This window comes from Aulonocara sp. 'chitande type north' Nkhata Bay, linkage group LG6 (assembly GCF_057382095.1).
Source record: "Aulonocara sp. 'chitande type north' Nkhata Bay isolate Kocher_YH1m ecotype deep benthic linkage group LG6, A_spYH_male_GT1.1, whole genome shotgun sequence".
NCBI lineage: Eukaryota > Metazoa > Chordata > Actinopteri > Cichliformes > Cichlidae > Aulonocara > Aulonocara sp. 'chitande type north' Nkhata Bay.
In genome coordinates, this window is record NC_141349.1 from 21,895,140 (window position 1) to 21,922,671 (window position 27,532).

General features: G+C 41.7%; 1 protein-coding gene across 1 annotated transcript; it reads right to left on the reverse strand.

Moving 5' to 3' along the window:
• Window positions 1–6,918: 6,918 nt before the first annotated feature.
• smox (spermine oxidase) lies at window positions 6,919–23,436 on the reverse strand. Its single transcript, XM_086295589.1, has 7 exons — window positions 23,321–23,436; window positions 16,198–16,432; window positions 14,111–14,337; window positions 11,682–11,855; window positions 9,785–10,505; window positions 8,294–8,454; window positions 6,919–7,507 (listed from the first exon to the last, which is right to left on the reverse strand). Exons 2-7 carry the CDS (start codon window positions 16,403–16,405, stop codon window positions 7,355–7,357), a joined length of 1,644 nt encoding a protein of 547 aa, XP_086151715.1. The 5' UTR covers window positions 16,406–16,432; window positions 23,321–23,436; the 3' UTR covers window positions 6,919–7,354.
• Window positions 23,437–27,532: the final 4,096 nt, after the last annotated feature.

The following is a 27,532-nucleotide window of genomic DNA, read 5'->3' on the forward strand; positions in this document are numbered from 1 at the left end:
GAAATGTAATTAAAACTTGACATGAATATTTCAAGGAGAAGTAGGTCTAAAAGATTGGCTAATTTAAAGTGGAATAAAATATTAATATATAAATTTTTTATAGCACTTTTTTGGGCGTGGTCGATTGGGACCGATAGTGTGTGCATTTTATGAAATGCGCTCCTGCAAAAAAAATAAAAGGCGATCGAAATGACTGTTGGTATCAATCTTTGGTCCACCCAAAGGCCTAATTAAAAGTACAATAAAATATAACTTTCAAATGTATTTTATGGAAAATATTTCATTTTTTCATTTTTTTCGCCAAAAACGGCCGTGCGCTCATGTGACAAAACCGGGATATAAAGGGTTAAAATCCGCGAAATGTAATTCAAACTTGACATGAATATTTCAAGGAGAAGTAGGTCTGAAAGATTGGCTAATTTAAAGTGGAATAAAATATTAATGTATAATCTTTTTATAGCACTTTTTATGGCGTGGTCGATTTTTGGCTCTAGGACCTCATAAGGGGTACTTTTTTTTAGACTTACCAAGGGTTAATAAAACGATCAGCATTGCTGCTTTACGAGGTGTAACTATAAAGTTTAACTTCCAGGCATCCATGAAAACAAAAGTTATTACATTTAACGGAGTTAGAAGTTAGCAGGAAGCTAGCGGAAGTTAGCTCGCTAGTTTCGCTAGTTACCTAAGCATGATATTGCATGTTCTGACTGAGAGATTTCTGAAAAAAATCAAACGTACAGCTCTGCTATCACTTCCAGCATAAATGAAGACAGGAAACTAAACAGCAGTGACGTTTGTAGGGTTACTGAAGTTGGGTTAGCTGGTATATAATCATGTGCTACGTGATCGCTAGCGACACAGCTATGTTAGCATAACATAAACAGTGAAGCTGGAGGACGAACACTAACACTTTTCCACTTATAAAAGTTAACGTGAAGGTTCTTCATGGTTAGAGACAAATGCAATCGCATGGCAGGATGCTGTAAACGGACCAAACTTCAGTCAGGAGAACAACTGAGATAATCCATCCACAATACGAGGTTAGTCATTAATATACTGCAACAACATGGGAATAGAGCAGCTGCCAGAGAATTCAACATTAAGGAATCAATGGTACAGAAGTGGAGGAAGCAAGAAGAATGAGTTTAATAAAGTTTGATTTATCTGACTGCTTTGTTTCGCTTAATGTGCCTTATAATCCCGTGCACCTTATGGTCCGAAAAATACGTACTGCACACTGCAGTTTAATGTTGCAAAGCACCTCTTTTTAACTTCAGTGGATATTATACATGGTTATGCTCAGGATATGTCAGCCCATTTCTACTGGAAATGCCTTTTGGTTAAACTTTCAGCAAGGAATTTGCATTTGCACTGTTAAATTTTTATAAAGCTTTAATGTACATAAAAACCAGCTTCTTGTTTAAGTGAAAATAAATGGAAGGTTGTCTTTTTGCGCTAGTAATGTTGTGGAGTTGTATTTTGTCTCGCATCAATTATATCGTCGGTTATATCGTTATCGCAAATTTTCAAATATATATCGTGATAAATATTTTTGGCCATATCGCCCTGCTCTAGTGCATACTTTTGAAAAGAAAAAAAGAAATGAAATAAAAGCACCGTCCCCACATGTAATGAGCCACTCAAAACAGCAGAGCAGATCACTTTAGCCTTGGCCTGGAAAGATGTAGCTGAATGGTTAAATCCTCTCTCTCTTCAGCCTCACGTGTTCCCTGCTGGACCGGGACTCCTGCCAGAACTTTGTCCCCATGTTTCCTCTCTGCTTTCTTACAGTCTGAATGAAGGAGGAGGAGGCTGAGTACGCTGCACACGGAGAACAAAGTTTCAGCTTTGCTGCCTCTTACACACAAACAATTTCCCAGCACAGACTTTTTTTCTTTTTTCTCTTTAGCTTTTGATTTTATTACTATAGTATGGTATAATCTCATATTTCAGAAGGTTAAGGAAAACATAAAAACAACAGACAATAATAATAATTTAAGGATATTTTATTGAAAGTGAAAATGGTACAAATATTCTGGAACCGTTCCTACAACAGCTAAATCATAATGATATATTATTTCTTAAAGAAAATAATGAAAATGGAACAATCACAACTTCTTATTGAAAGGTTATTGAAGCATGCAAAGCAGTGGCAGGAAACTTTGTGTGTGTGGGACTTGCATGCATTTCCCACGCTTACTGAAATGGCAGCGCAGGTGCTTTAACGCTCTCATGAGCCCCGAAACATCTCTCTTTTAACCCCTGTTTTAGTAAAAAAACAATTTAAAAACACCACAATCTACTATAATAAAAACAAGAAACTGAAAGGTCAACAAACATGAAAATCAAAACTTCGAACACCACAATAACAGTAAAATTGCCACAGAAACCATTATGTAAACAAACTGAGGACAAAAACTAAGGATATTTGTGTTTGGTTTTTATTTCTTTGTTGTCCCAAAGCTTCTTGCAATAAATCCTATACCGTTGGAAAGCCTGTTTACTTCCACTAAATGTTACCACATTTGTAAGCAAAATGCATTTGTGGGTTGAGCCCATGAAAAGCTCCCCAAATCTTCTCTGCCAATGCTGAACAGCTTATTCATGCTTGGTGTCCGTATTTATTGGAGGATTGGAAGTCTAAAGTAACAAGAGGGTACTGGCAATTTAACAGTTTATTCATTTAACACAGAGAGGCCTCAACAGCATGTGGAAGACACAACTGTCTGCCACCTCCTTGTCACCACCTTGGTCACACACTGCTGTGGGATGGGATCCCATTCTTCTTCCCCCATTTGCCGCAAGTCAGCCAGTGTGGTTGTACTGGTAACTCTAGCCCAAACTGCATGCCCACCCTAATCCAACAAGTGTTAGTGAGGTTGAGATCAGGACTGCAGGCAGTCATCTGTCTTCTCTACTCCCAAACTTAACGTAGTCTCTGATAAACCCCACTCTGTGGGGCGAGCATTGTTCAGTCATAGTGTGTTGAGATATGGGACTGCTGCTGGTTGCAGAATCTCATCAATATCTCTGCATTGAGGTTGGCTTCAATGATGACGAGCCTTGCTTTTCCATCACGGTAAAAGCTGTTAGCATATCAGTGAAGCAATCAGCATAGTGCTCTCCGAGCCTTCTCCACACACAAACACACAAAATCCCCCAGCTCATGCTTTGTGTATTTTCATCCATTTTCTTCCACTTATCCTTATCAGGGTCAGAGGTGCAGCTGGAGCCTATCCCAGCTACCGCAGGGCGAGAGGCGGGGTACAACCTAGACAGATCCAGGTCTGTTGCAGGGCTAACAGACAGACACTCGCATTTACACCTATGGTCAGTTTAGAATCACCACTGAACCTAACCCCACTAACTGCATGTGTTTGGACTGTGGGAGGAAGCTGGAAGTGAACCCACGCAGACAAAGGAAGAACATGCAAACTCCACACAGGCCAGATGGTGAATTTGAACCTTGTTCTTTCTTGCTGTGAGACAGCAGTGCTAACCACCGCGCTGCTCTTTATGTATTGTACTTCTAGTTTCAATTCTGTTAAGTGGAAGAAGTGAAAGCAATTACTAACATCCTGTTGCAAAGGGAAGCAGAGAACAGCAGGCAGTGGAGTTGACACAGGCATATGTGTTTTTCAAAAGTTTAGTCTCTGCTAGAGTGCCTGATGATCCAGCCCAAACTATAAGCGTTCAAGCCTAATCCTAAAAGCAGAGAGCACGTCTACTTTTGCCACAGCATTCTGGATGAATGTTTTTCAGGGAGCTTTTACAGCAACGTGATATAATAATGAATAACAGTAGTCAAGCCTAGAAGTAATACAAGCATGAACTAACCTTTCAATATGAGGAAGTGTGTTTCTATTTTAGCGGTATTTCCCAAATATAAGGTGTTGGTCTCTACATGCTATTGTGGCACACATTCCCAACTGTCAGCTAGAATACCACATAACAGCTCCACAAGTAGGGAGGAAGGAAAGCACAATATACATGCATGTAATATAAATTAAGCTAACAGGTGATAAAAAAGTAGATATATTGGTAATCTTTAAATGTATTTACTTACAAATCCTAGCTTTAGCTGATCTATTAAGTGCCCCACGTACAGGTAAATATACAGTTAATTGCATAATATTGAAAAAGGAAGAAGGGTTTCACTCATTTTTAATTACAAACCCACTCAGGGGTTTTCCACCTCTGCTTAGATGGGCTGAAAGTTGCCCAGAGGCTTGGTGCCGATTCACAAAAGATCAAGGTTGAATATTTATTCTGCCTCTTGCTCAAATTAAAAGACGATAGGAACAGGAGGAACTCATTTTCTCACACCGAGCCATCCATCGATCCAGCACATACATCAGACATCATTCACAAGCGACGCTTCGAGCTCAGTGCAGAAAAACACAGGTGTATAATGTATAAACCATTACTGCCTTTCTCTGAGGGATTGTCCTGACATTGTGTGCCTGCATGCTCACAGAGAGGCATTGAAGTGAGTCATTGTTAATGCTTTTAATGGTTTTCCTGCAGTTACAAGCAGAAAGTCTGTTGTGAAGGCCAAACCGCTGATGACTTCTGAAACGTGTTCTGGGAACTGCAGCTGAGCAGCAGGTCACCTTTGTTCAAATTCAAATACATTTAAGCAGCAAACGTGCACAAATATCAACACTATTATTAGATACCAGGAATTACGACTATCTAGTTTTATATATGGGCCTTTCGACTTTGTAATTTTACTGCTTTTACATTTTTCCAAGATTTGGGGAATGCATTGAAATGTTGTTTTGAATGTGTGCGTGATGGTCTTTGTGGATTGCACTGAGTGAGAACAGAATGCACCCCATGCTAGAGAACAGACATCTTTTCTCAGTCGTGAATTAAAGCTCCCTTTTTTTTCTGTGTGGCAGTACGAATTGTTCCACCTTGAAAGGAGCAATAACAGCGACTTCAGTCAGGCTCTGTCTGCACTTGCCCACACAGTAATGAGACGAGGTCTAATCAGACAAAGTGAAAACACCTGTGTGGGTGGCCCGTGACCATTTAGAGGCTTTAGTTCCCAAACAGTTTAAACACAAAATTAAAGAGCCTACACGGGTCGTCTGTTCATCTTCGGGGGGCGCGCCGTGTCCCTCAGCACTGACACGTCATTCTCACGTTTGAACTTGAGTCTATTCTCCTTCTCGTTCACCATCTGACGCTGCTTGATTTTCATATCTGGCAGCAAGTTTACATCACGAAGATGGATCTGTGTCCTTGCTGCTTATGTGGTCGTCAGTCTGTGCTTCAGCTGTTTCCCATAAGAGCCGAGCTGCCTGTAGGGTGCAGATTCGCAACCCTCAAATTATCTCGTCTCTGTGCTTTAACCCTGTAATGCCAAATGTTTGATGCATGGATTTCTGTGAGTTTTTGAGACTAAGAAGTTTTGGGGCATATAGGAAAATAAAAAAGAAGTGTCTGGGTTGAAAAAGAGGCATTGAGGCAAAAATCTGAAACACATACTGTTTGCAATACTTTGGAAATCAGGTAAAAGTCTCTGTGCAGAACTGATATGTAGTACTGTAGGCTTCTTTCGGCTGCTTCCTTAATGTGGCTTAAATAAAGCTGACCACAACTACAGATCTGCAGCCTAAGTAGATTTTAATTGGAAACTTCCAACCAAACATGTGATCAGTAATGGATTCTGGGTAACCATTCGTGACATGGTGCTTGTCAGGGTGCACCGATTTATCCTTAAAGCACAGAGGGGCAATTTTGAGTTACTTTCCTCTGCAGTTATTTTTTGTGCCGGTCTTGGAGTTCTCTAATTATATGTGAATGTTTTAATAAAATAAAACACTTTTCTGAACCATTTATCAATTCTGTGAGATTAATTCTGAACAATCTACAAGCAACTGAAACAAATAATGCACTGAACTGACATCTGCCTGCCAGACTCCACATAAGTTATTTTCTTCCATGCTCTATAAAGTCCAACAGTTAGCGTGTTTGTTGACATGGCTAGCATAAATTGGTGAAAGTCAATGTTGTGAACTTTTCCCCTTAAAGCTTCCCATATTCAGTGTTGGAAAAGCCACTTACTCTTTCCCCTAATGAAAAATAGCCTAAATGTTAAAAAACTTTTTTTTAAATGAAAAATTTAGTCATTTTAGCTCTCCTGATGTGATGAAACTTTTGTCGCTGACACATCCCATTTCTCAGTCTTTTAATATCCAATTTTGGTCAGCATGTGTGAATCGGTCTTCTGCTGCTTGTGGTGCATCTTGAGATGCTCTGCTGCATACCTCAGTTCTAACCAGTAGTTATTTGAGTTAATATTACCCCCCACTTAACATTAAAGCAGTCTGGCCATTCTCCTCTTACATTAATAAGGCACTTTTCCTCAGAACTGCCTCTCACTGGACATTTTCTTTTTCAGAGCATTCTTTGTAATACTTTAAAACATTTTTTTAAGTAGTTCCCTTAAATTTTTGAGTAAAATTCTAGCTGCTCATCAGTTTCTAAAATACTCAGACCTGCCTATTTGGCACCAACAATCGCGACAGATTCAGACCTACCATGCCTGAATCATGCAGTTGCTGTCATGCGATTAGCTGGTTAGATTTGTGTGTTAACAAGCGGTGAGGGTTTGTAGTTAAAGAGGGCTTGTTTTCATACGACCACCTGACTCTGGAAAATGATGATTGGTGGGGCGTAAACACAGAATTTAAAACCTGTTTTCATTTGTTGTTAATTGAAACCTTCCCTGGTCTTTTCCGTCTCTGATTAAGAGGATTGACAGTGTTGTCCAACAGAAGTGGAGGCTGGGCTGAGGCCTGTTCTAACACCATCTGTCACTTTGGAGCCTTTTTCCTCTTCTTTCCACGTGCACCACTTTGTGCTCCCTCTCACTCAAAATAATGAGAACATCTGCACATCCACTGGTGTGTTTAATAAATTTAATGAATCAAGAAAACAAAACAAAACCGTATTAAATGATGATAAAACTTTTATTTTGTTAAAACCTTCGATTTTTTTTGTTTAGTATTTTCATTATTTTCGAAATAACATAGCATTACGTACAGAAGGCACTTACAAAAACAAGTTAAATTACAGATGCTGTTATTATAAACATTAAATTACTGATTAAAAAAAGAATGATAAAGAAATGAAATGACAGCACCATTGGCAACTTCTGAACAGTACATCTCAAATAAAAATTTAGCATGATTCAAATCTACAGTACAATAGAAACAAAAGTCATTTGTTACAGGTGTAATAATGCCCGAGCTATGCTTTTAAGTATAACTTAATCATCAGGATGAAAAGCTTCAACTCAACAGGTTTGTATTTTTTTCACTAGTCAGAGGTTCATTTATTTTTATATATTAGGCTTCGTGGTTTCCGCGCTGTTCAAGTCCTGGTAAATCTCCATCAGGCGAGTGGCCTCTCTCTGCCCTGATAGCAAAGCACCATGGGTAGTGGAATAGTATTTTCTGTGGGTGGCCTCTCCAGCAAACAGGACCTGTAAGGGCTGAGCAAAGAGGGGAGGAGAGGAAACCAGAGAGGGAACAAAAATGAGATTCAATCACGATCCATCAATGTCATCATGTTGGTTTTTTCTGTTTCTCCTGAGGCACTCGCTCCTATTTCACTCCCTTGTTAGTGCTCCACATGTAGGAGGCTACAGAAACTTTCCTGAGGGCTCGGGATTTCACTTTGCCAGGGTTGTACACTTCAGCAGAAGGGGGTCATGCCGTTCCTTCAGCAGTGTCAAGTGAACACACGGATCCTCCACCCCCACACTCCTAGCCCCTTCTCCCTTTCACCCAGAATGCATCGAGTTTCATGGTCTAGACTTTTGGCCTGCAATCAGCACTTCGGACCCTCCTGACACCAGCTGTATTCACTCTGCACCAGCTGGGCTCTGACATGTATGTGATGACGGGGCCACACTGGGCACATGATCTCTGAGTGTGGCCGAAGGTTGTAAACAAACCATGAGGGCAAAAACACTGCCATCCCAAACGTCTACACTCAGAACAGTTCAGCTTCTAAGTAAAAAATATAAGATTTCAAACTATAAAATAATCAGTAAAACATTTTCTAGAAAGGGAACTGTGGAAATAATTATAAAGAAAAAGTGTAAAGTCAACATACAGTATATGGATAAAAGTGGTAAAATGGTCAATAGACTGGCACTTACATGGCACTGTTCTACTCAAAGAGTTTGTGTAGTGCATTAAAAAAAAAAAAGGATGTCTACTAATCAATAAATGACAACTAAATATCTAGCAACTGTAATGTAAGCAGTTCTTACTGGAGCCTTGGTGCTATTGGCATAAGGTAGTGGCATGGCCAGCTTTTCACAGTCCGCACCACTGGATCCGACTCTGGTGAAGGAGTAGGAGCCTCGGATGTACGGGTTGCTGCCCCATGAGGAGCGCAGGATGCGCCGGGGCTTTGGAATGTCGGGGTTCCCTGGAGATGGACGAAAGGGTGGAAAGACAAAGGAGTCAGCTGAGATAAAAAGACAATGACAGTCAGCAAGTCGACAATAGCTGCTCTTATTATCCGTCTCAGCTCTCACTGTGGCAGATCCAACATGTTTAGGAGCTACCATGTCAGTGGGTTAGGATGCTAAGATTTAAAAACCATCCCTAAATCAACAAAAGCAGAGAACGATAACTGATGGTTGACATTTCATGAGCCACCATCATCATCAGGTGTGAAAGAAAGAAATGTCTGTACAACAATTTCAAAGCAACTCCAAGTTGTTGAGATGTTTTTCAGATACCTCTAAAATGGTAAAATTATATGAAAGACCAGCAGCTAACCTGGACTAGCTTTTACACTTGGATGTTTAATCTGCCAACACAAATCAACTTGTGACTGTGTGCGAGCAGAGAGGCACCAGTGAGTGATGCAATTAAGCAAACAGCTGAAGGGATTAAACCACGCTGACCTAAATGAGGAGTGACTGTATGTGTTTGGCTTCTCTGTGCAAATTACAGTCCACTGACCTTATCATGAAGTGACAGTAAGTGTCTCTGTGACCTACTTCTGAGGTAGAATATAATCCGAGACCTTTCCTCTCTGCACTTCTTACCTTATGCAAGTTGCCAAACAGTAGTCCGTGTTACATTTTAGCTTCCAGTCACTTTGAAGCAGTTAGTCAGCCTTCTGTTTTTTCCCCCAGTTGCGCAAGATGTGACGTGCATCATGTAACTGGTAGCAGCAAGTACTGGATTGTTTGTGTATGTATAAAAGAAGGGATGGTTAAAAATCCCAGTGACAATAAATGACTCTCTGCCTTGTGCAACATCAGCTCTCTGAGCGGTGACACGAGACTGGTAAGCTGCTGTTCACCGAACACAAAGAAGGCACCAGAGTCATTCAGCGGTATTATCTCTCAGCCTTTCTTTGCAGAAAAAAAAAGGTGCTTACATCACAGCTGAAAGGTGACATCATTTCCTTTCTATGAAGTACAATGACCCAACCTCAATCATAGTACAAATGAGTCACTGAACTCACAGCCTCAGACTGAACCGTGTTAGTTTTAGATGACTGATTCTTAGTGAAGGCTTCACTAGAATTAAAGAAGGAGGTTACAGCTGAATTTGCCTGGTTTATTAAATCCACAGAAGTGAAGATTATAAAAGTAGAGATCTTTTATTTGTCCTCAATAGTTCTTTGTTAGTTAAACTAGATCCTATTTTAAATGCAGTTTTAAAAAGTCATAAGAATAGCATATCTTGTTATGAGTGTAAAACTGTCCAAGCTCTATACATCTGCGTCTACATGCCCTCACCTGTAAAGCGCCTCAGCAGCTCAGTGCAGGTCTCGGCCACCGTTTCGTCATCGCAGCGCTCCATGTACAGCGCCTCCTGCCCACAGATCCAGCCGCTCAGCATGTAGCCGTAGCGCTCAGGTGGATAGAGGACATCAAAGCTACAGATTTTTTTGTACCACAGCTCCTCGGGGTAGGCCAGCTGCTCCAGTTGGGCCTCGTCCTCCCACACAAATTGGATGCTGTTACACTCGGGGCTCCAGAAGGGCTCCTCAAACTCCAAGAATATCTTGTCGGTGGTGCTGATGCCCAACTTCTCGATGGCGAGGACCTTGTCCTCGGGAAGAGAGGGCGAGAACATGGCTTCGTGGTTTTGCTTCAGCACGCCCAGAGAGGTCGTCACGATCACGTGGTCGGCCATGATCCACTCCTCATCCTCGCACTCCACGCTGACAGGGTGACCCCGCATCACAGGCTGGCTGCTGTGGTTGTTTTCATTGTGGTTGTCGTCGCTGCTCTTAGTGATCACCTCCTGATGCTGGGCTGAGTAGTTCCAGTGGATGCAGCGCACCGGCTTGCGAAGGCAGATGGTGTGGGAGGGGATGTCCTGGGCCAGGAGCTCCATGATCTTCATAAAACCTTCAGGGATGACATAATGTGCCCCGGGGATCTCCGTCCACTCACCAAACTCACTCAGGGACACCTCGTCCATACTGGGAGAACTGCTTTCACAACTTTCCACCTGAAACATGATGCAACATCAACATAGAGGATCGGGTGTCACTAAAGTAGCAATGCTAACATTCAAAATCAAACCTCTGCAGCCATTAAAGTATTTACTGCGTGTCAGCAAGTCATCTCTGCAGCTACTGCACTCAACAAATCAGCATGAATTAACTAGTTTAAACATACTGGGAATACACAGGGTTTAGAGGACAGCTACACCTGCTTCTGGCTCATTAGCTGGTGAACCAGTATGGCAGCAGTTACCTAATGTTTGCCATTTGCTTCCCTGCTGCGTTTCTCCACATGCACTCACTTTATATTCACTTTGAAATATAAAGTTATACAGGCTATAACTTCAGTTCTATGAGGATGTACCTAGGCCACTAATGAGCTAGGTTAGCATAGCTTTGCTTGTACTACTTGCAGGGTTGATAGAAAATTAATGTTTTCAACAACTATGTGAGGCGACAGTCAATCAAGATCTATTTGTCTATCTAGTTGTGGTCAAGTAAATCTCCCTAGGGGACACATGACACACTGGGACTGTTATGCCATGTTATTGACTTCATCCCTTTATGAGCTAATTGGCGACAGAAGAGGATGGTAACAAAAGAGGAAGATGGAGGCAGAGGATCTGCTACTGCGATGCGACCGTTAATGGCAGCAGGTTAAAGTAACAGTCCCAGATTCTCATGTAGTCTCTAGGAAAATGAATCGCTCAGCCCAATTAAAACAATCCAGGGTGATCACTAAGCAGTATCCTGAGAGGTGGACTATGCAGGCTCACATTAAACTGGAAAATGTGATCATTGCTGTGACTTGTCACCCCAATTTAACTGATTAAAGTGAATTACAGGCAGCTAGCCCATGCTAAATGCTAACCACAGCAATGTTAGCCTACTTTATGAATGAAAGATTAGGGTTGCTATGGCAATCATACCAGACAGATGCCCCATTCCCATGTAAATGACGTATGTTAGCAAGATTGTTTTTATTTATCTGCAAGTTGTACTTACGCCGCTCACTGTGCCTTTTTTTTTTTTAATTTATAATATTTATTTGTCCATTGATAGCTACATGGATTATAGGCAGCGATAAGGAAACAAACCAAAGCTTCGGGGTTCATGAGTATCAGTTATTTTCTAGGACTCCAAATTTACAAATGTTTGTCTTCAAACGAAACAACGCACACCTTGAGGTACTGCTGTAGCATGGACAGTTTGACTTTCTTGGTGCTGTCAGAGTCATCAGGATCCAACATGATCTTCTTGCGGACCACGTCTCGTGTAAAAACGCCAACGCTGTTCTGGCTCTCAGCACAGACGGGTTTCCCGTTCTTGAAGAACTCCTGAGTCAGCTCGTACACCTAAACGAGAGCAAAAGGCAAGGAACGATGTAAAGAAAGCAGGGCATTGTGAAATGAGGAACTAAAAGAAACCCGTTTATTTCAGTCCAGGCCAGATTTCTGTACTTGCAGGACTAAACACTGGCATCATGGCGAAACACTACAGACAGAACAAGTTACAACACATTACAGGCCGGTAAAAAGCAGAACAAAGACAGCGGTAAAGGACACTATGAAGAAATGCTGGTGTGCTGACAAAATGTGCTTCCACAATGTTGATTATGAACCATTTCCTAGAAAGAACAGCCAGTAAGGACCACATCAGTTATGCATCAACATGTATTGAGTCAAAACATAACAGCGCAAAGCTGTTGTCTCGACTTCCAGTTAATGAATCCCTGACTTTCCGAATGCAGCCCATGTACTGGAGTTTAGACATTTCAGGTTGAATGTTACGCTTGGGCCTAAGTACAAATGGTTCCAACTGACTTCCTGACTCTACCTCAACTTCCCAACCCCCAAATTCCCCTTGTGCCTGATGGTTTCTTGCTTGATTGCATGTGTGTTGGTCATTTTCTTAGCTCTGATCTCTCTCCCAGCTCTGTTTTAAATCAGCATGTGCACAATGCTGAGCTATTTGCTGACTGTTACAAACTACTTTTCGTTTCACTCAAGGAATAATCACTGAACCACACCCGTTTTCACACCTTGGCTCATGTGATTAGGTAGAGGATCATCAGGGGGTCCCTTTTGTCCCTCTTTTTTTTTTTTGGGGGGGGGGGGGGGGGGGGGGATACTCCCACAGGGTTTAAAGGTAGAAAAGCCAAATGGCTGCTCTCTGGGACTCTAAGTTTAAATCTGGGACTCTCCACCATTTGACCCTAGAACTAAAGAAGCTTCTCGGATGAGAGGCGAAACATCTTCAAGCAACCTAAAGAAGTCCAGACGCTTTTCTTTCCAAGCTCCTTAAATCACTGAAGTTATTTTTGTTTTCATTGCTTGTGACATTTTTCTTTTTTGCTGGCTGCAGGTGCTGTGAGTGTAAACTGACAGGAGCACTGATCTGAATTTGGCTTTTATTAAATTCTGATTTTTGACATTTCATAGTGATTTTCTAGTGAAAAATGAAGGTTGATTTAACTTGATATACAATAAAAAAAACCTTTTAGATTGCTGCATAAATATATTACAAGTGAATGAATAAGACCTAACAGCTAATAGAGAGAGAATAATTAAACTATACCACATAAATATTAAACATATTCAACTTTATTCATTAAGGAAACAACTCAATATTACACATGTGAAAGGGACAGTAACCAATGCTGAACCTCAAGGAGAAACCCAGCACAGGGCATAAGAAGCAACCTTCATATGACACGGACCATAATCATTAAGGGTGACAGAGTGTTCACCCCTGTCCACATCACTCCTCAGCCTGGGCTGGATGATATCACAGTACACCGTGTGGTAAAAGGGAAGTGATCCTGTGCAACTTTGCGGGCCGCAAAGTTGCACAGGATCACTTCCCTTTCAAAGTCAAACCAATTTTTTATACGCATCACAAATACCAAGAGAGCTTGTGCAATCAAATGTGCATCAAAGCATGCACTATATTCACAAGAGCTGGAAAACTGGAGTGATTTGAACAGCATAGACTCATTTCACTGTAAGAGGACAATTCACCACAAATCTTCAGGTTTTAAAATAATGTAAAGCTCTTTTTTCTGCTCATATCTGCGAAGCTGTAAAATTCAGATTCGTCACTGCACAGATGCTGAAAAGAAAAATGTGTGTGTGCTGCTATACCTTCTCTCTGTAAGTGCTTTTCCAGATGTGACCTACTTAAACAACAACTTACACAACAGTAAAAAAAAAGAAAAAGAAAAAGTAATGAGCGTGAGAAGACTTGCTACAGTAAAATCACCTTGCTCACTACAATAATTTATTGAAGCTGTTCCAGCCTGTTTTTCCATGTCTGCACAAATGCGTTGCTCTTGTGCATCACTTAATCCACATTCTTATTAATCCAGCCTAACATATTCTGGATTTAAAATCATGGATTACAGCTAGAACAAAGTGAGCCTGCACAGTGAGTTTTTTCAATGGTTACTGCTGACCTTATATAATCTGGCTACTGCCGACAATATGTGGCAAAATTTCACTTGCATATTGAGTTGTTATGCAGGTTGAACATCCAGCATCTCTGTTCGTGCACACTTCCATTTTTGCATGCTGATGTGTGCATCCAATTGTGCCCAAATGTGTCCCCTCACCTCATTGTACAGGTCACTGAACTCTTCCACCAGGTCCTTGGGGATCCTCTTCCCGACATTGGTCTGGTAGTGAGCCACACCGTTCTTGGTGTACAGGCTGATGCGTCCCACACTCCTCTCCCCATCTGTGGTGTGTTCAAGCAGCCCGTTGTCCTCCGCCAGGTGGTATACTGGGTTCCCATTGGCACCATGGATCCAGGTAGCGCCAAGCTCCAAAGTTGCTTTTCCTGTAGTACAGAAAAATCAATAGAGATTAATTTAAAGAACACAGGGTCTCCTAAGTGCCCCTGAGTGATGCAGTATATACGGTCTTCTTGGCTCAAGCACAATCACTCTGGAGTTTTGGGTAATTATAGAGTTCAAAAGTAGGTCAACGCAATTAAAATACCAAAGCTAAAGCCCCAGTGGAATACCATGAATTTTCTTTTCTGAGGATAATAGCATCAAACCCACTGTATGCGTTCACTTTTTGATAAAACGACAGAAGTAACCACACGCACTCAAGCACACAAACACAGCACCTAACATATAGACTTACGTGTAACCGAATGCGTGCATGTTTTTTACATGTGGCTCCTTTTATGCGCACAGAGCCAGGCTCTTTTTATTAACCGCTCGTTTGTTCTTGCCAGTTAGAAGAATTCATCATGGTGGAAATCAGTGGAAGGCTAAATTTTTCTTGCCTAAGACTCACAGTTCAGTTGATTTTGTAAGATAATCACAACAACGTCACTAAAATATGTAGAAATGCATTTGAGGAAATGCGGTTTTTGGCATATTCAGGAAATCCTGATTGTGCGACTGTATGACTGATTAACAGCACAGTTTAACTGAAACTAACCAATCAAAGTTAAAAACTGACCATATGTCAAATATTGTCTTCTTGGGAAAACCTCAGCAGATTTTAAACTGTTACCTGGAAATTTTTTTTACCTAAATAGGGCAAAATTATTAACTTAGTTTTTCTGGCATAAAATTCAAAACCTTTTCTGTACAGTTATTGGGTTCATAAGGGGCCTTATGCAGGTCTGTATGTTTAAAATAAGATCAATAAGACGCTGCTAAGACGAACATGGCTAGGTCAGTTTACCTAATTAGCACATTTTGTTTAACAGTGAAGTGAAGTGGCTTCCTAAAGCTAGTAGCTAGCTACCTACAGAAACCATTTTGCAAGTTTTTGTGTTTTATTCATTCATCAAATTTTTTTTAAGCTTTTGGGCTTCATCCATAAAGATGGACGTAGCTTCCAGGTATGACAGGTGAAGTCAGTGCTGAAGTGCCTTATGGCATTTACACGGTCATCAGGCAAGGACCTTTGAGCAAACAGCCGCGTAACTACAGGGGCTGTTTGGCTATTGGCTCAGTTACTAGCTTCAGATTACATATAATAAAACATTTTGTAAATTATTTTCATTCTAAATGCCTTCTTGGGTCAGGACTGTGTGCATTTAGTGAACAATAAGACGGCAGCAGCGAAAATGCTCAGCTCACCATAACAGGACTTCATTTACGTGTGAGTGACGAGATGGTGGCTACGCCCAACTATTTTATTCACCGTTTATGTGAAGTTAAGCTAGATGCCCTCATATTTTAGCTAACAGATAAAACTGAAATCCATTTAAAAGTGCAACATGTAGCAATTTTCATATATTAAAACAGTTTGTAATGATCTGTTAGCTAATGCTAATTTAGTTGCTCATGCTGATAAACAGCCAGCTTTCTAATGTTGTCTTGAGTGGATAAAGTTGATTCAATCACACTCTCGGGGCTGATAAATTGCTGTTTTCCAATATCTTTAACAGCCAACTTAGACTCTTAATCACACTCGTGTGGGTAATGTGACTTCTTATTAACCAAACAAAATCAAAACAGAGAAGCTTTCCAAACGACTTAACCAGTGACCTCGTCCATGATCCATTCAAATGATTGCCAGTAAGCACAATGGTTTTCTAGAGACTTTGCCCCATCGTATAATATAACTTGACATAGAACTTCATGATTTAATCAACTGGAGATCTCCATTCTACCCGTTAACCCAATTAGTGTGTGATGCTAATTTTTGGGTTAAGACAGAAAAATCCTCCCACCGTGCTGAACGCTCTGAACTCTCCCGCCGATGTGGTCCGATGCCTCTAGGACAGAGACATCAGTGAAGCCGTTTTTCAGTAGGATCTTAGTTGCGGCCAGGCCAGCCAAGCCAGCTCCAATCACTACTATTCGAGGCTGCCGATGAATACGTAGGCCGCTACTAAGAGGATCATCAGTGCTGTCTGAGGAAATTTCACAACTTTGCATGCCGTCCAAACTCCTCTGCAATGAAGGCTGGGGACAGAGCAAAGAACAAGAACCAAGTTACAAATGATGACACTGACAGGAGGGTGACAAATACACATGTAAAACTCAGAAACTCCACATTATGTAGTTTTGCTATGTATAGGAAAGGTTAGGGAAACTACTGAGAGTGCATTTTTTACTTGACACTGGAACCTTTAGAGCAAAACTACCCAAGAGGACAATAAAGTCTAAAGCTATTTAACTCAAATTTGCTATGTACATGTAAAACAAGTGTAACAGCAACACAACATGTGTATATCTGTGCGTGCGTGTGTTCGTAAAGTGCCAATTTGCTCAGAGGTTCTACATCAAGAAAGATCAGCTTTAAGTCTGTCAAACTCTTAGCTTCCAAAACCCTGTTTTTAGAGCCTGTGGCGACTATCCATGTGATGATTTCAGTTTGAGGACTTTTCGAAACCCAAAACATTTACAGGTGTGCCCTGCACATCTGTGCTGTTGGCTGCCTGACAAACGTATTGCCTGGGCATGACTTCACCACCCTCAGGACGATGACAGAAGAAAAGTGGCAGGGTTTGTTAAAGGCAGTTACCTTGGAGAGGAATTGATGATAAATATAAAAAAAGACATATAAAAAGAATGGAATTTAAATTCTCTCTCACCAGTTTCACCTACAGAATAACAAGAATAACAAGGACGTGGTGAAAATAAGATAATAAAATGATCTTGTTCAGCGAATGTAGCATACACAAGACGATGATTTATTCACACTACCCAACCAAACCAGAACTTTTTGACCAGTAGACCTCAAACCAGAGTCAAATCTGGGCCTCTTTGGTGCTCTGCTTGTTGGTCTAAGTATGTTCTTGTTTTAACACAAAAATAAAGCCACACACAACCTATTTTACAACTGGTAAGTCCTGCTTATTGGCATTCCTGTGAATATAACCAACATTTACAGCTGTGTTTATACCTGTGATTAACTTAATGCCATGCGGCTAATGTTCTGCCTTCCCATAGTGTGTCTGTTTATTATTAAGCACAAGGCCAAATTAGAAGCGATGAGACAACCCTGTTATTTCCATCAGAGAATAGACTATACAAAGGCACAAAAGCAAACCCTTGCTCATTTCTTGCCAGAGTCCCTCTAATTTAACTGAAACTGCTCAGAGACACCGTGACTGTGAAGACATAACACACAGACGACCTTGTTGTTCAGCCACACAAGGCTGTTCGCTATCGATGTATGGACAGCTGTGGATGAGTGTGGGAAACAGCACGGAGGACATTCCTGAACGTCACTACAAACTAACACTGTAGTTCCTTATGGGAGATATATCGGTCAAAAGTTATCACCATTATATGATAACGTTTAGGTCTGTTTTCCTACTCCTGACTTGTACAAGCATCAGCATAATGTCTTCTGAGGTAACCCATATCCTGCCTGCCCCCCCCCACACACACACACACAAAACTCCCTGCTTTGTTACCACAGCAACACCGGAGAGAGTTCAGTACATAATATACTGTTTAGAAAATAGACAGAGTTTCGTTTAGCTTGAGGCCACCCAGCTGAAAGATGTACACGCACTCTACAGACCGCAAAAAGACATAACTGTGACACACAATAGGCCTCTGCACAGATATTAAACTTTGACTTGATTTTGGAGGGTTTTTTTGAGGAACTGTGTTGTAAGAAAGTTGTGAGCAGTGATAGTTCAGTTGCAAGATCAGCTGATCAAAGAACAAAAAGGCTGTCAGAGAGGAAACCACAAGCTTTGACAGAACATCTGTACGAGAAACGCTCGTATCCGACGGCTGAAACAGATGTGCGTTAAACCCTCAAATCTGCCCGTCAGTACATGACATGTGGCCTGACTTCATGATCCTCCTCGTGAATACAGGTCAGACTTCCTGGATTTGTAGAACAGGGGCTTCTTCCAATATTTACTATGTTTGAGGGGTTCTTTTTTCAGCAATGTTTCAAATCACGGAGCAACACTGTGAATAAAATAATTTTCTTCTTATTTTCCTCTCCCCCGTGGATGATGTTTATTTGTTTTGCTGGAATTTACAGATTTAGACTATAAACTGTATATAAAGACGGATGCAGCTGCCACGACATCACCCACTGACACCGTCCTGCCTAGAAGCTGAGCTTTTGCCCGCTGCTATCTGGGGTTTTTTTTTTTTTTTTTGAAAATGGGTGTGATTGGCATAGCAAACTGAGATACACCCCACAATCTTATGACAGCGACTTCTAAATCACAAGATAAGCTCGCCATAACGCTTATGCTTCTTTATTGTCCTTTGAGATGCTGGAGACCATAAAGCAATTAGAAAAGTACAGGGTGTATCAAAAAGAAACATCTGATTTCAAAGTGCTTTAATTCTGCAGTCGTTCACTGGTAACAATCGAAATACGTACTGTTAGAAAAACAGGATTTGGGATTTTCACGTGTTTTGAAATCAGATGATTGTCACACTCACAATTCCCAATCTGACGAGTGCAGGTTCGAGGCACATTTACATTGGTTTTACTTTTCAGACCAAGAAGCTATGTCTATCTTTTCTATACACTCTGTAAACTGGAACAATATTGTATATCCATTAGGGCTGCCACGATTTGTCGACTAGTCACGATTACGTCGACTATCAAAATCGTCGACGACTGATTTAATAGTCGACGTGTCGTTTGAAGCTTTGTAAGATCGCAAAAGACGCAGGAATAATAGCAGGATTTAAGAGTGTAATAACGGACTGAAACAGAAGATGGCAGCACAGCATGTACAAGGATGCCAGCTGCCGTTAAACCCCGAAGAAGAAGAAGCAGCTGTGTCCCAGAATTCATAGCGCGGCCCAGCTTAGTTTCCAACAATGGCGGTAGCTAGTTAGTTTTAATATTACTCTTATTATTCTTTCTGGGTCACAAAATAAACGTTTAACATATTTTCAGGCGAGAATGTAGCTGTGTAAACCTCAAATATCGGCTCAGTTTATCAGGACACCACATATTTTCAAAAGCGCTCCGACGTTTTCGGAGACGTCTGTTACCCACTAGCTCGATAGCTAGCCGGGGGCTAGGTCACTAGCGCCGTGAGAACACCGGACTCCCGGCAAATTGTTTTCAAACCCACCGCCGTCTTTCGCGACTCAGGTTAAATATATATGAGTCACTTAGATAAATTAAAAATGTTGTTGTTTGGCTTTTTTTTTTTTTTTTTTTTTTAGTATTTTATTTGTTCCTGAGTAAATCGGTTTGGCTGAGATTAAAGTTATAGTTTTTACACAGCTGAATAAACATCAAGCAGACAGCTGATCATCAGAAGTGTGAGATGCTGGAGAATATACTCCGGTGTCCTGTTATATTTTAGATAGCAAGGAGTTTATTAAACTTTACCGAAACAATCTGCAAATTTCATTAAAATTGAATAAACTATCATCTTGTCTTTATTTTTAGTTAGCACCTTAAAAGCTTAAAGCTGTAAGCTAATGATAGTTATATAAGAGCAGATGCTGCTGGTGCAATAAGCTGTAGTTTTACGTCCAGTGGATGATGATCTGATTAGTCGACTAATCGCATAAATAATCGGTGACTAGTCGACTATCAAAATAATCATTTGTGGCAGCCCTAGTATCCATGGACACATAATCTATTGATTTTCTCAAACTGTATTATTACTAACATATAAGAATATTAAGCGGTTAATCCATGCACAACGCTCGACTGACTCCATTCTCCATTAGCACTTGTGAACAAGCTACCAATTAAAACACTGAATCGCATCTTTGTAAGTATTAAATGAGTTTCAGTTTTGCCTTTTTCTCTGAAACTAATCCCAGCCATGAATGCTTTGAGCTGAGAAATGTTCCATTTACTCTCTGCACACAGAAACAACAACAACAAGAAAACAGTTTTAACAATGACACCAATCATCAGTTACATTCCCAGAATCTAAAATTGAAATATGAATTCAGCATCAACATGAATGGACTCATTCACAGGCTTTAAAAGAGGTTGGTGTTAGTCTGCTCTATGTATTTCTGGAACAATAATATATTCATGAAGGACTCAAAAATGTTTTTTTTTTTGGTTTTTTCGGTTTTTTAAAACCCAGTCGGGAACTACCATGTCTCTTTGCTCTGCTGCTTCAAAGGCAGTTTGTTTAAGAATGTGGTGTACAAATGCGTTTTTGTGGCATTATGTGATTTTGATTTTTTTTAAATTCTGCAGCTGTTAAGTTTGAACATCACACAGGAAACTGATTTGTGGCAGAAAACAAAACACAATGACAACAACAGAAAAGAGAAAAGGATGCTGGTGAGCTATTAGTTGGGTACCTTTTGGTTTATATCCTTCAGCCCATTGCCTCTGATCATATGTATGTATGTATGTGCAAAACCTTTTAAGCTAAATTCTTTATTTCACATGATGCAAATGTGTATGATGTTAAACTAGTTTCTACGGATGAATTACGCAAGCGTTTCCTCAGACACAGTCCACAGAAAACACAAGTAACTACGTGAATCATCTCCAGCAACCAATAAAGACCCACCTTCATGTGTGACTTGTACTTACTGTTTACATTATGATAAATGCCTCAGCTTCTCTGACCACCACTTTGGAGGAGACGCACATTAACACGCTGACCTTGTGTCAGCACTTTCCAATGTTGTATATGACAACATTGTGACAGTCCCAGTTGTTAATTTTTCAGAAATGCTTTCTATCTACCCTCTATATTCCAGAACTGGGACTTTACAGGCTTGGTCTCCCCCCTCCCCACTTCTCCACACACTCGGACTAAGACACTCAGACGTGGGGGAACTTGTGCCTAAAACAAGATCCCAAACCAGGTTTAGGCCATGTTGGAAATCATGTAAGGTTCATTTTCTTCTTTGTGCTGAAATGTAAGTGCAACATACCCATCTAGAATAACTCTGATGAAATCTGGCTTGACCTACAAAAGAAATCCTATTTCACTGTTAAAATTCACCTGAACGGATGATGATCTAATTGATGGAAAGCATTTAATCTCTCTCTCTCTCTCACACACACACACACACACACACACACACACACACACACACACACACACACACACACACACACACACACACACACACACACACACACACACACACACACACTGAACTGACAGATTGCGCATCACTCCGTGGTAGCATGTAATTCTATGGCTGGGTAATACACTCGCCACATGTCACCGCACCAGGCTTTACACCACTAGAGCAGATTAATGTGTGGCTTGGCCTTGGGTAGATAGACGGCTGAGGGTGGGGTGGAGTGAGGAGAATAGACGGGGAGGGGAGGGGGTAGGGCTACCATTGACCTAGAAATAGCAATCTACAGTACAGTGTGCGTGCTGGTGGACTTGTCAAGTTGCAGGGCGAGTCTTGGGCTGGAATGTCTTAAATCACGGAGTCTGAGCTCATTCGTGGCTCTCATCTTTACTGCTTTCCTCTCCGCTTTAATTGTGAACACAGCCCTTTCCAGCTGTGTCCACACTCACATCTGCATTTCCTCTTTTGGTCCCATGCGAGTAGTAGCATGGAAATGGACATTTCTAAATCCTTACATGAAAAAAGATGGGGGAAGAAAAATGCAGGGTAGTCGGGCGGGGGGTGTTGCCAAAGGCCAGACATTCCACACTTCTCTCCCATCTCTACATTTCCCAAGCTGGGAGGAAGGACCGGAGGCACCCCGCTCACAAAGACATAAACACTCCACCGACGTGCCCCTTTATACACCACACTGTTCTTCTCCAAATGCAGATAAAGAGGAGAGCCGTGCCCTAAGATGCTGCTGCATCCAATAATTAATGAAATCAATTAGAGATGCACAAAGAGGGTATACAAATGACCACTGATAGAGTCAAAGCATAAAATTCACAAATCAGAAAACATGTAAAGCGAGAAAACCAATTAAAGGTATTTTAAGCTATATTTGTAGGAAATCACGACAGAGGTTAACAACAGGTTTTGTTTTTGGGGTTGTCGAGCTGTAAAAATCCCCTTGATTTACATATAACATTTTTACCTGCAAGGACAACTTTATTTATTAAATCATTTTCATGGATTCATTGATAATTTTTTTTTTTTTTTTTTAAAAAAAGAAGGGGAGTACGAGAAAGTGAGAAGCTGATAAAATAGAACTCATCAATAAGTAAATGATTAAGAATAAAATTAATTAGGTCTAGAAAAAAATCCGATAAACTGAAGATAACGAGTTCAAAGATCATTAGAAAAGCAGCAGAGCAGAGAGAAGGTAAAAAATCTGTGGAAATCAGACTGTTTGATTCCCTGGTGGATATCCTGCTTGGATCAGCTGGAGTACAAGCCTCCCCCTGCCACGTATAGCTCAGCTGTGATGCCAAAGTGGCAGCAGTTTGAAACAAAGCAAACTCCGTTACTGCGTTACTTTAACTAATTATCTATGAAAGACAACACGTGATGGTGAGAACAACAACAAACATACAACACCTGAAGGCACCTCAAAGCGGACATTTAGCGAGAAGCAAAAACCCACCTTATTCCAGCCTGAGCACTTTGTCCCGACACACACACACACACACACACACACACACACACACAGAGAGAGAGAGAGAAAGACCTGCGATACATCAACTAACATCTGATGTGCTCGTCCACCGGCGAGCTTAAACACAGGCAGCAGTGCCCGTTCATATTTTCTCAACACAAACAAGTGGGTCACGTTTTGTGTGTACGGTTGCCTTCAGGACCCCCTGAGCTGTCACAGTGTTTCCACAGATAACAGAGCCTCTTTCCACCCCCTTACGTTAACAATTAAAATCACGGCGGTCCTCTTTACCGTCCCGCTGCTGAATAATAACTTGTCAAATATGTCAGTTTTTTCCCTTTAGTAGAAGAGCTGGTTACCTGACTCTCTTGGTCTTTAGCTGTAAAACCTCAGAGCGCTCCGTTTTCCTTTGTGCCGTTTTTTCCTCAGACCGGCTGCGCTTTGTATTTATGCCTGGAAACCAGAAGGAGCCAGTTTTTCCGTGGCGCTGCCTCCTCATTAATAATGCAGCAGGAGCGATGACGACAGACCTGCCCCCCGCTCCGCCTGTGCCCATAGAGCTGTGGGCTGTACAGACAGCACACACATGCTCATCTATTCAGACAGACATTCGGGTAACGTTGCGTTCCGCGTCATTTTACTTGGTTCATGTGTGTTATTTTTGACCGTGTAGTAGTCGTCTTTTTTACTAAGACCTCCGTAAATCACGTTGTGATTGGTTTCTTGTCTTAAAGAGAGCTATATAAATAGATTTTACTTACATGCATCTGATGGATAGTGTATGATTTCAATCATCAGGATCTGCACAGCCCTGTTATAATGGAAGTTTTTTTGTGATGTAAAAAAAGACACCAATATCTATCTATACTGTCAGGATATGACTGTGTTCAAAATAAACAATCAGATTCAAATTCATGTTAAATAGTAGTCAGAACACACCTGCCACCAGTGTGGCTGATTAAAGTCAAAGATCAGCTGTCCTGAGACTTTTCTGACTTTACTTGGTTGCATCTTACAAAGAGCTTACAAAGCATTGCTGAAAGATATGGTATCAGTCAGGAGAAGGGTGCAAATGATATTCTAAGGCATTAGATACGGTATACTGTGTGAGATAGTGAAGACAGTCGTCTAAAAGTGGAGAAAATATGGTGTAACAGTGAAAATAATCATTAAAACATGAACAGTTTGCCCCAGAGTCACATAATCAGACCTGGGCTTTGCACGGCCCCTGGGTCACATCCAGCCCTTTGGTTATTGTACCCTAGACACCTTAGTTACTCATATTTGTATGTGGGTTAACAAATGAGTTTGAGATTATGGAGTTGGCACCAATGCACTCACTGAAAGGTTCCTGGAGATAACTGCATGCTTGAACAGACAGGGACAAATGGGTAGATGTTACAACCGATGGCTATCCAAATCTGACAGAGAAAATTTGAGCCAAAATTGGTTTTGGTGTTCTACACCAGGATTTGTTGCATTTTGCTGTTGATGAAATTTTGTCATAAACATATGAGTTAACTTCATGGGGGTCAGAGCACCAAGTCACAGTGTGTTGGACTTTGGAGGGGCATGAGACTGAACACAGTGACATAGGCCACCACACAGCTACCATAACAGTGGTATTTATCCACATGTGTCTGATCAATTGTCTGTCTCGCGTCAGCTGTGTTACATGTGATTTCTTTCGCCACGTGTCTGATGACCTGTGTTACATGTGATTTTTTTTTTTATCTAAATCTTTTAAATGTTGGCTGAACTGCAATTTTAAAAAAGTTATTCGTAAAGAGGGAAGTCTTACATAAAGGATGCTGAATGACCTTCAGCACAACAATCCAAAGCATGCTTTCAAATCATGAAAAGAATGGCGTCACCAGAACAAGGCTAACACCAAGACCTGGATCCAGTAGAAATATCTGTGAGGCTGTGAGAAGAGGGCTGTGCACAGGAGATGCCCTCACAGTCTGACAGATCTGGAGCGCTTTTAACACGGGAGAGTGGGCAAGTGTGGCTAAATGAAGACAGTCTGAATGCTCTATTAAAATGAAATAGTACTTCAACAGTATTAGTTTAAGGATGTGCCCATCGACATAACCAGGCTGTTGTAGTTTTAACTCATAGAAAAATTATTTTATTTTTGTAGTTTTAATCACAGCTTGGCTGATGAGGCTTTGATGGATGTGTTTATTGAGACTAATTTTGTGCCCTCCATGTAATAAAATGCTGAGAGCATCAGTACAAATTTTCAATTTGTATTCAGGTCTGGGCCTTTAGTTGAACCAGGCCTGAAGGTTCAGTGTAAAAATTTACTGTTATCTGTAAGTGTTCATAACTTTGGCTTTTTTTTTTTTAATATATTGTATATTTTTCACAGAGCTGGATTCATTGTACATAATGAACAACCCAGAGTAGGAATAGCAGTTTAAAATTTATTTGAGATTTTGCACCGTGTGTGTACAAAAGGCCAGCCAGTTCGCAGAACTCATGAACGGAGCCACATCTGCGGAGTAAGATATCAGCATACTGCTGCCGTTTAGCCAATGAGCGGTGAGGCAACCCATTCTCTTCGCCAATCAGAAGACACAATTCTACCTCATCACTACGCACACGTCGACGCAGAGAGTTCGGTCGGAGCTGCAGGTGGGAAGAGTCAGCAGAGTTTACTCACCGTGTGGATTTTCGTTCCTTCTAATGCTGTTAGCGGTGTGCGTCCATGAGACTAAACCACACCATCACTCACCACATGGCATATAGCATTTTACAGTCTGTTAAATCCCCTCACTCACATTATGGATGTGTGCTTCGGATTCTTGCTAAATAAATGAGTGAACGACAGATACCTGAGTGGCAGTGGATTTTGTGGATATGCCATCTGTTCTTATCGGACAACCCTGTTGAGATTGTGGATTCTTAGAGTCAGCACCTTATCATCTACATCAGTCATAGTCAGGAGGTCAAGTCCATCCCACTTACAGTGACCTCCTCCATTACATGGTCCTTCGAGCCGGATTTACAGTTTCACAGGCAAGATGGCTTTCTCATCCACTCCTCGTCCTCGTCGCGATGGTCATCGGCCTCGTTACCTCGATGACTTCTTGGTGCAGTTGCCGAGGAGATCACTACCACAGGTGCATGTGTCGCACAACCAGTCCCCTGATGACCATGGGGCACATCCCAACACCTCAGCCACTCCAGCTGACCAGACTTCTCAGCATGGCACCTCAGACGTGGTATTATCAGTACTGAGAGAAATGCAGGAAGATAATAATCAGCTCAGACGAGAGGTTCAGACTCTGCTTGGTGCCCTCTCTCTCCGGTCCTCAGCCCTCCAGACGTCACCAGCTCCCCAACCTTCTGCATTAGGCCCCCGTACCCAGGACCAGAGGCAGTCCTTGTGGACTGATTCCATGCCTCAGTCTCCTCATCCTGACCATGCCTCCAGACACTACCCACACACGGTACGTTCCTTTCACATACCAGAGGATGACATACAGGATTTACCTTGGCCAGAGGCATCACTTCCACTTGATCCTCAGAGTGCTGAGCCATTCCCTGTTCCACCACCTCCGGTATCAGAAATTCCTGCTAGTGCAGCAGCCTCAGGTCCTTTCAGATGTACGTCACCTTATCAGTACAGTCAACTTCCTGTGACTGAACAGGTCGGGAAAATTAACGTGAAGGACGAGTATGGGCCTGGAGCATGTGTGAAGAGGCAGGTCACCCCTGAATATGCAGAGCCATACACTTTTCAGCGCCAACAACCAGAAAGCTTCTGGGAGATGACTGGGGACCCGCCTCGCTGGCCGCCAACTGATTCCAAAGCCTGGAGGAAATATGGTCAGCACGAACCTCTACCAAGTACAGAGACCGTGTACCGGGGACCAACACCACACATTCCATACTTCACGTCTGATGACCCCAGCCAGTTCGCTCGTTTGCGAATGGCCCTTGACAATATCCTGCCTCACGATGCAACTGAACGTTTCAAGTACCAGATCCTAGTCAATCACCTCAAGTTGGAAGACGCCCTCCTTATTGCCGATTCCTACAGCAATAGTCGCTATCCATACAGCCAGACCATGTCATCCCTGATAGAGCTGTATGGTCAACCTCACAAACTTGCCCTGCAGCGGATCACTGACGTGTTGTCAGAGTCTCCGGTGCGAAGTGGTGACAGCCGAGCGTTCCGTCTTTTCGCCCTGAAAGTGAGGGCTCTTGTGGGAATGTTAGAACAGCTTGGGAAAGAGGGGAGAGCAGAACTAGAGTGTGGGTCACACGTCACCAGACTGCTGTCCAAACTGCCACACAGTCTTCGAGCGCAGTTTAAGCGGTTCATCAATCCTCTTCAGACACCCATCCCAACCTTAGCAGATTTGGCAGAGTGGCTTGAATATGAAGTCCGCATCCAAGATGATGATGTGTATTTCCATCATCATCAGCAACCTCGAGAGCCACGTGTGGATCGTGGGAAGGGTGCCAGACCCAAGCAGAGATCTGCAGCGGCAACCACAACCGTCTTATTGGGCTACGACCCTCCTGCTAAAGGCCCAGAGCCTCCAAAACAGGCATCA